Raw genomic sequence first — 11,606 nt, forward strand, 5'->3', positions numbered from 1 at the left:
TGTCTGAAGCTTTCAGTCATGTGCTGCCTTTGGGATTGTTTGCAGTTCCCCTTTTTACACTCAGGACTTGTTCTGTGACAAACTACTGGGATCCAAATAAGAACACTGAAGAAAAGTGGGGTTTTTTTTCCCCATGCTGAGCCTTTTCCTCTGAGGCAGCTTTGCCCCAGAGACCCCCACACAGCTGGGCTGGCTGCTGGAGCCCTTCCTCCCTCTGCCTCAGCACGGAATTGCTCGTGGTGGAGCCTGCAGAATTGCTTGTGTGAAGAAGTGCTCACCTAAAAGCAAAAAGGGTCCTTTCTATTTGGTCCTTTGTAATTTCTGGTTCTTCATTCATTTTTACAGACAGGTGGAATGGTTATAATGCTCCGAAATAAAAGACAGTTTTCTTTTGAAAAAGGGGCCATGCCTAAAAGTTGAGAGTGGAAAAGGCTGCCTGTAACCTTTTATTGGCTTCATTCTCTCTAATATATCTTCCCTGCACGCCAAGAAAAGTATAAACAAATGGCAGGGTATTGGTTTTTCACTAACAGGGTTTAAACCAAGGTTATAAAAAGCATATCCTATCTGACTCTATTTATGAAACAATTAATATTGTCAATGCCTTTTCCATCTCCCCCGAGTTACACATACTGCATAAACTTTGATATATCCCTGAGAAGTATAAAAAACACCAGCTGGGGGGTAAACAGGGCAATGCATCAACACTGTAGGAAAGGGAAAAAATTCTCATGAATTCTTATGAAATTCTGTGATATTAAAATAACCCGAGATGTAATTCCCTTGAATTTGTGTGAGAATGTTTGGGGAACCCAGACAAAGCGTCCTTTGGATTTAGGATTAATTAAAGGATTTAGCTTGTAATCTCGGGGTTTAGATGGAGTTAATCATGTGTTTGTTTGGAGCTTTTACAGCAGGATCCCGGCGGGAAGGCGCTCCCGGCGCTGCCCGTGGTGCTGAAGGGCGAGCGGGGAGCGCCCAGCGCTCCTTCCATCCACGCTCTGCTGCACTTGTACTTATTATAGTAGTAAAATAATTCCAGAAATTCACCTCCGCAGCTTCAGATGGAAATCTGTTCCCATACAAAAAGCAGAGACATTTTGGTGGCCGATATCACTACAGAGTTTCCCAGCTGGAGATATTTAAACTAATCGCCCTCCCCAAACCCTTGTTTGTCACCTGAAATATCAGCGTGCTTATCAATACCCTTGAGTGTGTCACGCTGCTGCCAAGCATTCCGATCAATAGATTATCATTGTTATCGTTTCAGAGCCTGATCGGGAAGGTGAAGGGCATTGTCAAGGGCATTTGGGAATCCTGATTGCTCTCTGATCACTTTCAGGGCTTTACAGCAGAATCAGATCAGGATCTCTCACTGGGGAGACAGCGCCTCATTCTCTTCCTCGGACCAGCCCTGGCTGCCAAAAAACAAACAAACAAACAAACAAATAAAAAGCAGAGGTGTCATTCACATGTTGGCCCTCGAGACTTTTTGCATTTCCTCAATTCTTCACCCCACTGCAGCTCTCCAGCACAGCAATCCATAACAAAGCCCTCATGGCAGGGTCGTGTGCACTGTACAGGATTTTCCTGACTGGAATATTTAAGGTAACATGTGGTCTGGGTGGGATTTGTTACGTGGGGAGGGTTTTGTTCATTGCACACGTAAGTTAGATGTCACACTCTGGGAATGACAGCACTCAGCAAGGATACACATCAGGCTGCTGAGGAGAAACAGATAATGTTTATTTCTATGTTAAAATTGTTATTTTGACAATTCTATTGCTCTGGAAATACCAAACATTATTTAAATGTGTTGCATTTCATGTACATACCCATCTGGATTTCTTCCACTTTCTGTCACACATAATATTTTATTGTTATTTGCCTTATCTGCCACCTTGAACAAGGCATTTAACTGTACACAGTCTCTTTTGATCATTTTGTTTTGTTTTTTTTTTATTTTTTTTCTGATATTTTTACAGATCCTTAAAAACAAGCCAAAAATCTGCTGATGTAAAATGATGCGGAAAAAAAATCACCCTTGGTTGTGTTTTGTCAGTGCTTCATGGCTGCTTTTCATACCTTCATATGAGGAAGGACTTTCAAGCCACCACTCTGAACTGGTTGAGTCCCTGTGTCTCAATTCCAAAGGGAATCTTCTCTTGTCCAAAAAAAGGGACAAGAAAAAAAAAGGACATGGCTGTGATGGTGTCAGAAGTTTTGCACAACCTGCATTTAAAATCCTTCTGCTGCTCTCCACCAGCATTGCTTTCACTAATTTTACTACTGATGATTTTCTGATGTGTATTGCTAATGTTTAACCAAAATGCATTAAAAATATTTTCTGTATAATGCTTGGTTTTCTAAATATCTCTAAATTTTCAGTGGTATAATTTTTAAAAAAAGCAGCAATGTAAAAAAACAAAAAAACAAACTAACAAAAAAAAAACCACCCAAAAAACACCCAAAACCAAAAGAGCCAACAAAAAACAAAGAAAGACTTCAATATAAAGCTGTGGCTCAAAGTAGGATGATGTGAAATTTCTGCAGTCCTTTCTTGGCCTCTGATTGTTCATTCTTATAATGTAAAATTGTGCACTTATATTAATATATTTAGAAAAAAGCTATTTTGTTGTCTAGGAAAAAGTTTTCCCTGGAATTTACAGGAAGATTTTGTAGAAAGAAGCCCAAAAATGTTCTTTTGTCTGTAGAACAGGAAGAACAGAGTCTGTGCACCATGGGAGCAATGGGAGAACTTCACCTCTGAATATATGAAGACAAGAAATTTGGTTGTTTGGAGATTCCCCAGCCAAAGAGGGAGGAGGAGCCTCCTGTGGTGTGTGCATCACTTTGGCCCCCTGGGATTCCAGGAACACCGAGTTTCCCTGAGGATCAGCCTTCCCTGGGCACTGCCAGCGTCATTAATAAGTCATTAATAAGGTTTTGACAAAGAAATTCTTGAGGAAGCACAAAACGACCCCATCATTCATTTATTTTGCAAAATCTCCAGCTATTTTGGGGATCTGCTGACTCAGAACAAGCTGGTTCAGGCTGTCATAACAAACATTAGTAGGGAAATGAGGGTGATCTGAGGATCTTTGCATGAAATTCAAGTCACAGCTCATGTTCAGTAGGAACGTCCAGAATAACTCTCCTACTGTTGCCAAGAATCTGTGATAGGAACACGAGAGGCTTCAGAAGCAGCAGGGTTTTGAGTCAATGGGCTGTAACACTTTTGAAATCAATGCTTATTTAAGAACTCCTAAAACTGCACATGGTCCAGCTGCCCTGCACACGAGCACTGGATCTGCTCTGCTCTCTGCTGGCTCTCTGCAAATGGAGAGTTTGGATCTGAGAGCTGAAGGCTGAGTGTGGCTCTGAACACCCCTTTTCCAGCCACAGCCCCCACAGAGCTCTGCAGCAATTTTCTGTTCCAGGAGGAGCTGGAAATACTCAGCACTTTTCAAGGGCGGTGATAGGATTCTTTTGTAGATTGAATAAATGACCTATTTATGGCCACATCTGCTTATTTGTGATTTCACCAATCCTGATGTTTACATAGTCCTGGTTTTGATTTTTGGGTGTTTTTACATTTTACATGATTCAGAGTTTACAACCAGCTATAAAAGCACTGGGCTTCAGATATAAAGCTGCAAAGCCACCATCTATTCATTTTCCTTCTGACAGATTTTGAAAGATGAGCTGAAGTTTGTGTTTGGATAAGATGTTGAGGAACAGCACATGCTCTGCCTTCAAACCCTCCAGGGGCACTTCTCACAAAGGATTTCCTCCAGTGTATTTAGCTGACCTCCACTGGGCGAGTTCACCTGTGGAAATGATGAATTGTGCCCACATGACTAATGCCAGGGTGATGAAACCTTCCAGAAATTATTCTGGTGGGCAAGACAAAGTGACAAAAGCAAGGGATGTGTGGTATGAGTTTGTGATGAGATCAGAGAGTCTTATCACATTCTATAGAGTACCTGTGTAGGGCTCTGTGAGACAAAGACCGTGCTTGGATCAGCTCATCAGTTCTGTCCCTGTGGATTTACTCCAAATTACAGGGAATTTGTTTCACAAAAACATCACAACCCAGAAATTTCTCCCCTTTTCTGATAAAAATGCCGTCTCTGTGAGTCAGACACGGCACTGTGATGAGCCTCAGAAATAAAAGTCTGATAAATTGAATCACCTGCTTTCTGGAAGCACTAGGAGATTGTAATATTTGTCAGGGAGGACTCTCAGCTTGCCAGGAAGCCACTGGAAAGCAGAGACTAACAAAGCCTTCCATTTAAAGGCACAAAAATGCCATTGTAAAGCATAATAAGGGAACAACTTTAACTGTTCCAAAATACCTCTCAACCCACACACATGTCATACACGCTGATCCACTCAGCCTGGGGAAACCTGAGACAGGCTTCCAAGCAAAACTCCCTTGTAGTTTTTCCAGTCTTGAATAGAACATCCTTATCAAATCCATCCCACAAGAGACATTCCTTTTGATGAGGAAGCAGCATCCCTTCTCTGGCTGAGCCCTGTTTCTTTCCAGCCATGCATTTCAGAAGGAGCACTTGAAAGACAGACAGAAAAATGCTGAAAACTCAGATTTTAAAAAGTCTCTGATAATATGAAAGAATTTGCAATAGGAAATGGAGACCCATTGAGAACAGCTCAGACTCTGCAGCAGTTAATCTTTGGCATTCACAAAATTGTGTTTATATGCCTGGACAGCGTGACAGGAGCTCTAAAATCGGATGGTGGAGGGATTCACTTTGATTGCCTGGGAAAGGAGTGCTTGTGTGTGGGGGGCAAGCTGTTAAATGTCTTCTCCTTTCTTCCTTCTCCCCCTGGACATCCAAACTGATGCAAGGAGGTGCCTCAGCACTCTCCTGTGGGAGCATGTTTAATGTCAGCCTAGAATCAAGCAGTGCCTGGCTGGAATTCTGCCTCCCCACAATCCCTGGAAGGCCAGATGTGCAAACTTCTTCAGGAGACAAGAAATTTCTTCTTGTATACAAGAAGAAATACTCCTCCACTTCTTCTTGGACAAATAAAGGGAGCAGGAAACTCAGCCCTGCCCTTTCCTCAGGGTGGCAAAGAGAAAGCTGAACCCAAGGCGACACAAAGTTTGTCACCTGTGCTTGCAGTGGGGATGCTCAGGGGTGGCAACAAAGATGGGGCAGGAATTTGGGTGAAACAGGGGCTGAGGTGGGTAATTCCTGCCAGGGAAACGGGGCTGCTGTGCTCTGCACACCCTCCTCAGCAGGCTGCAAGCCTTTTTGGAGCTCCTAGCAGTGGGGCACCACAGAATCACAACACACGGGTTCATGCTCCAGCCTAGCTCCTGCTAGAAAAACAATGAAAAAGAAGAGGCAGTGCTGAGACAGGATAAATAAGGAGATAAATCACTTTGCAATACAATACAGCCAAAACCCGAAAATAAACAATTACTTTAAATCATATCAAGCACCTATCACAAACATCACATTTATACAATTGATCCATGTGTAAATTAGCCAATTAATTCTGAATTGCAACACTAATGAAATAATAATTATCTGTTTACAATGGAATGCTACGAGTGAAAGTCTGGAAACAGAAATAAAGACTGCAGCAAAATCCACTCAGCTCCATCACCAGTGGGCAAGGGGGGAATGGTCAATACCAGTCTTTAATATCCTGATATTGCTGGGGAGGGGGGATAAATAAAATACATAAATAAACAAGAAATCTATGGACCTTAAATAATAGAAATAGAAAAAAATCTCTTTTAGAACACTGCAGGGTTTTGCTTGTTTGTTTTGTAGTAAAGAATTGCAAAGTGGGAATTTCTTTTAAGTTAACCAGAGGCTGGTTTGATTTTTTGTCCTTGCTTGGCTTTCTACCGTGAATTGTTTGCCCTGAGGGACTCCAAAGGGATTAGGACCTCATAATTACCAAAGCAGTGAAAGATGGATGGAAAAGAGTGGGAGTTTCAGTGCAGAATTATTTCGGTGACTCATATCTAAATAAAATCTTCACTGAGATGGAGAAATGCACTGGGGTCTTCTGTAAGAACTTTTCACTCTTGGCTTTTCATGTAAGAGCTGCACACATTCAGCACAGAGCTTTAGCCCAGGTCTCAGGCAGGAGCCTGAGTTAGGGGCTATTGGCTGTTTTCTGAACAGAAACAATTTCTGTCTGTCTGGGGTTTGTTCCTCTGTACATTTTACCCCAGACTTGAGGGATATTCCCAGAGAAACAGCATTTCTTTGGAAAATTCCCAACGACCTTTTCTTTACCAGGTACTTTTAGCTGTTAACCAGAGCAGGAACAAGAAACAGTTGTTAATAACAGAATATTTCTCCAAACTATCAATTCCTGAGACCCCCATCCCCAAGATGTGTGGAAGGTACATGAACCACCACGTCTGCTGCAGCCAAAAATGTGTGACTGGTTCTGTACAAATTCTCCCTCTGTTTATAACCCCAAGTGCTCAGGAAGAGGAAAGACTCCTGGGCAGTTTCATCCAGATTAAAAAAATGTCTCGCTTCAAATTGCCAAGCGGGTGTCTCTAAAACGAAACAGCAAGAAAAATCAGGTAGATCTGATCGAGGCATTAAAATGTTTAGAAGTAGAGATTGTGAGATTGTTGCTCCCTATGCACATGTGAGCACGTCCGAGTCCACAAATTTGCCAGGGCAGAATTGTGCAGTGCATGCTCAAAGGTATTCCAAACGTTTAGAAGGATGCCAGAACTACTGATCCATCCTTCCTTCCTTCCTTCCTTCCTTCCTTCCTTCCTTCCTTCCTTCCTTCCTTCCTTCCTTCCTTCCTTCCTTCCTTCCTTCCTTCCTTCCTTCCTTCCTTCCTTCCTTCCTTCCTTCCTTCCTTCCTTCCTTCCTTCCTTCCTCCCTCCCTCCCTCCCTCCCTCCCTCCCTCCCTCCCTCCCTTCCTTCCTCCCTTCCTTCCTCCCTTCCTTCCTTCCTTCCTTCCTTCCTTCCTTCCTTCCTTCCTTCCTTCCTTCCTTCCTTCCTTCCTTCCTTCCTTCCCTCCCTCCCTCCCTCCCTCCCTCCCTTCCCTACTTTCTCCCTTTTTCTCCCTTCCCTTCCCTTCCCTTCCCTTCCCTTCCCTTCCCTTCCCTTCCCTTCCCTTCCCTTCCCTTCCCTTCCCTTCCCTTCCCTTCCCTTCCCTTCCCTTCCCTTCCCTTCCCTTCCCTTCCCTTCCCTTCCCTTCCCTTCCCTTCCCTTCCCTTCCTTTTCCTTTTCCTTTTCCTTTTCCTTTTCCTTTTCCTTTTCCTTTTCCTTCCCTCCCCGGGTACGGGCGGGCAGTACGCGGTATTCCGGCCCTACCGGGGCTCCCGTCACGGTTCCCGGTGTCCCGGGAGGTGCGGGGAGCGCTCCGGGCCCGCCAGGGGGCGCCCTGCGCCCGGACCCCGGCAGCAGCGGGGACGGAACCGGGACCGGGGCAGGGATGGAGCCGGGAACGGGGCAGGCATAGAACCGGGAATGGGGCAGGGATGGATCCCGGGAACAGCGGGGATGGAACTGGGAACGGGGCAGAAATGGAGCCGGGAACGGGGCAGTGTTGGAGCCGGGAACGGGGCAGGGATGGAGCCGGGAACAGTGGAGATGGATCAGCGAGCGGGGCAGAGATGGAACCAGGAAGAGCGGGGACGAATCTGGGAACAGGGCAGGAATGGAACTGGGGGCAGGAATGGAACTGGGAACGGGGCAGGGATGGATCCCGGGAACGGGGCAGGGATGGATCCCGGGATCGCCCGGTGCCCGAACACGCAGAGCGGCAGGGATGGATCCCAGAAGCACCGTGTTCGCATCCCGAAAGCGGTAGGGATCGATCCCGGGAGCGCCCCATAACCGAACCCCAGGAGCGCCCGGAACTCGAAGCCCAGGAGCAGGGCAGGAACAAATCCGGGGATTGGGGCAGGAACGAATCCCGCCGCCTCGTGCCCTGATCCCACCAGCGGCGGGCCCGGGCCGTGCCCGTTGTCGCCGCTCCGCCGCGGGCTCGACGTGTCCCGGCGGCCCCGGGGAGGCGGCAGGGCTGCCCGCGGCGCGGGGGGCACCGGCACCGTCGGGGCAGAGCTGTCCCGGCGCCCCTGCCCCGCAGCCGCCCGCTCAGTCGTTTCTGCCCCGCGGCGGAACGGAGCGGAACGGAGCGGAGCGGAACGGAGCGGAGCGCATTGCAGCCGGAGCCTGCCCGGTGCCCGGTATCCCGGCGGGGCCCGGCCCGGCCCGCTCCCCCGCCCTGGCCGCGGGCGGCTTTTGTTGCCGGCGGCGCGGGGCGGGGGCGCGGGGGGCGGCGCGGCGGGGCGGGGGCGGTTTTGAGGCAGGAGCGGCGCGGCCCGTGCCATTCGCCCGCCGCCGCTCCCGCCGCGCCGCTCCCTTTGTGCCGCCGGCCCGGCCCCGCTCGCTGCCTAATTGGACTCCGCAAACGCCACGGACGGGCGGGCGGGCGGTCGCCGCCTCCGGGCACGGCGGCGCGTCGGGCGGGGGGGCCGGGGCCGCGGCGAGCAGGGGCTGCGCGGAGCGCTCTCCTCCCGCCGCCTCCCGCCTGATCCCATTCGCCTTTGTGCGTGCCCAATCGCCGCGTGCTCCCCGCGCGGAACGGGGATGACATTTTGATTTCATCATTAGCATCCGGCGTCAGGTTGACGCAGCAGCAGCGGCGGCGGGAGGCGGCGGCGGCGGCGGCAGCGACGACCCCGGCTCTCCGCCTGCCCGCAGCAGCGCCCCGGTGCCGCGGGCTGCGCGGGTCCCCCCGGCCCCCCGCGCTGCCGCCCCCCCATGCGAGGGGCCCCCGGCCGGCCCCGCCGCCGCGCTCCCACGCCGCCCCGCTGCGCCTGTCCCCCGCGCCGCCGGGAGCCGCCACCTGCGCGCCGGGCGCGGGCTGCGGGGCCAGCGGCGGCCAGGAGCCGGGCGGGCAGCGGAGGATGCCGGAGACCGGGCAGGAGCCGTCCAGCGCCCCTCCGCCTCCCCCCAAGGAGTCCTTCTACATCAAGAACCTGCTCAACGGCGGCCCCCCCAAGGCGCCCCCCAAGCAGCCGCGGGCGCTGTTCGCCCCCTCGGGCAAGGCGGCGGTGGACGGCGCCGGCTTCGCCCTCTCGCAGGTGGGCGACCTCGCCTTTCCCCGCTTCGAGATCCCGGCGCCGCGCTTCGCCCTGAGCGCGCACTGCCTGGAGCGCGCCCAGACCTGGTGGTACCCCTACGCCCTGACGCCGGCCGGAGCGCACCTGCCCCGCACGGAAGGTACCGTCCCCACAACTTCCATCGCTCCTTCCTTCCCTCCGTCCCTCCCCGGCGGGGCGGCGGGGCCCGGGGGCGGCGGGGCGGGGGGTGGCGCGGGGATCCGGCCGGCTCGTCCCGTTCCCCCCGAACGGGACGCGGGGCCTGGGGGGTGAAGGTGTCTCTTTGTGTCCCTCGTGTCCCCGCTCTTCACGCCCCGCTTCGTCCTTCCCCATCCAGCCGCAGAGAAATCGCTGCTGAGGGACTCGTCCCCCGCCTCGGGCACCGACCGGGACTCCCCGGAGCCGCTGCTGAAGGCGGAGGGGGAGCAGAAGGAGCTGGACTCCAAAAGCCCCGACGAGATCGTCCTGGAGGAGAGCGACTCGGAGGAGGCCAAGAAGGAGGGAGGCGCGGAGGACTGGAAGAAGCGGGAGGAGAGCCCCGAGAAGAAGCCGTGCCGCAAGAAGAAGACGCGCACGGTGTTCAGCCGCTCGCAGGTCTTCCAGCTGGAGTCCACCTTCGACATGAAGCGCTACCTGAGCAGCTCGGAGCGCGCCGGCCTGGCCGCCTCGCTGCACCTGACAGAGACCCAGGTGAAGATTTGGTTCCAGAACCGCCGCAACAAGTGGAAGCGGCAGCTGGCGGCCGAGCTGGAGGCGGCCAACCTGAGCCACGCGGCCGCGCAGCGCATCGTGCGCGTCCCCATCCTCTACCACGAGAACTCGGGCGCGGAGGGGGGCGCGGGGGGCGGCGGAGCCCCCGGCACGCAGCCCCTGCTCACCTTCCCTCACCCCGTCTATTACTCGCACCCCGTGGTCACCTCCGTGCCGCTGCTGCGGCCCGTGTGAGCCCGGGAGGGGCGCGGAGAGGCGCGCAAGGCACCCGGCCGCCTGTAAGTACTGCAGCCCCCCGTGCGGGGCACCCGGCCGGGGGACACGAGTGCGGGGCTGGGGGGACCCCTCGGCGGGTGGGGCTAGGAGGAAAGTCGCGGAAATTTAGGAGGAAAACAAAAAAAAAAAATTAAAAAAAGAGATTAAAAATGTGGGGGGAAGGGAAACGAAAATGAGGAGAATGAAAGCGGGGACTTGTAGAGAACCCTGGAGTTGTCACACCTTTTGTAAACGTGGATGAAAACCGCGATGGTCTCTCTCTCTCTCTCTCTGTGGCTTTAGTTTTATTTTTGTATAAAAAAAAAAAAAAGGAAAGAAAAGGAAAAAAAAAAAGAAAAAAGAAAAAAATGGGGAAAAAAAGGATAGTAATAAAATAAAACGAATGGTCCCAGGCCACTCCTCGAGATTTGCCAAACGCTAACGGGAAGCTGAATTTCTGTTCCTTTCGGATCTCTCCTTCTGCCTCCAAGTAATTGTTCAGGCTCCTGATCCTGTCATGACTCAAACTTCATCGACCACGGCTTTTCATTTAAGCAGAGCTTTGCCTCTTTGCTTGCCCACGTTTTGTACTTTTCGGTTTCTGCCATGAGACTTTCACGAGCAAGAAATACAGCCTCAAAGTGAACGGTTAAATACACTCGCACGCTTTGAGTGACCCTTATTTATTATCGTTTACTTAGACATTTTTAATTCTTGTTTATAATTCTTGTTTTCCTAGTTGTCGGGTTGTTTCAGGTTTTTTTTCCTTGTAAAGTTATTTCGGTATCTGGGGGGGGGGAAAAAAATCTGTGCCCTTTTGCTTTCTTTTGTAATACTAATTATTATTATTATTATTAATATTATTGTACTTTTGAACTGTGCAATATTGTACGATGATTCTTAAAGCACTGCTTTTATTTGAATGGTGAGGAAAGGGTTTTTAGCATTGTAAAATTGCGTTTCTTCATGTTGTGCAAAATGAAATAAAAAAGATTTAAAAGCGAAGGAAAGTGAGAAGAGAGGAGCAGGGCATGGGAATTAGCATCGGCCCGGCTTATGCGAATAAATAAGGGAGATTCGGTGAGCTGGGCGCTTTAAGTGAAGGACAATCAACTTTAGGGGAATTTTAATTTATTTGATATGATGTACAGTTTTCTTCTAAAGTCCATTGAGTAAGTGGATTTTAATAGGCAGAAATCAAGTGAGGAGTGGACACCTCTAGTCTCTCTCTGTCTTAGTGTCTGCTCACCTGTTGTCTGACAATTGTTTGCTGTCTTCCCAAGGGTTTGGGTTAGTTGGTTTCTTTTCTTTGTTCGATTTTAAATTTTGTTTTCCAATTTCGGTTGTACCCCCTGCCCTCTCGCTTTCTGTTAGGGATCGGTCCTATTTTTAAAACAGCCTATATTGTTATAAACTTAATGTTGTGGTGCAAAAAAAAAAAAAAAAATCAATAAAACCCGTTCCTTATCATTTTTAAAGTGTGTTTTCTGGCGGAAAAGAAAATAATAAT

General features: G+C 50.3%; 1 protein-coding gene across 1 annotated transcript; it reads left to right on the top strand.

The window, feature by feature from the left end:
• Positions 1-8,340: 8,340 nt before the first annotated feature.
• Positions 8,341-10,892, top strand: HMX3 (H6 family homeobox 3). The gene is made up of 2 exons (XM_074545358.1): positions 8,341-9,251; positions 9,468-10,892. Exons 1-2 carry the CDS (start codon positions 8,936-8,938, stop codon positions 10,073-10,075), a joined length of 924 nt encoding a protein of 307 aa, XP_074401459.1. The 5' UTR covers positions 8,341-8,935; the 3' UTR covers positions 10,076-10,892.
• The last annotated feature ends 714 nt before the right edge of the window (positions 10,893-11,606 follow it).

Source organism: Zonotrichia albicollis, chromosome 7 (assembly GCF_047830755.1).
Source record: "Zonotrichia albicollis isolate bZonAlb1 chromosome 7, bZonAlb1.hap1, whole genome shotgun sequence".
NCBI classification, from domain to species: Eukaryota; Metazoa; Chordata; class Aves; order Passeriformes; family Passerellidae; genus Zonotrichia; species Zonotrichia albicollis.

Bases quoted from the DNA above. Each gene is read 5' to 3' on its own strand.
- HMX3 (XM_074545358.1), top strand. From the start codon at position 8,936: ATGCCGGAGACCGGGCAGGAGCCGTCCAGCGCCCCTCCGCCTCCCCCC. The intron at 9,252-9,467 runs GTACCGTCCCCA...TTCCCCATCCAG, and splicing joins GCACCTGCCCCGCACGGAAG to CCGCAGAGAAATCGCTGCTG.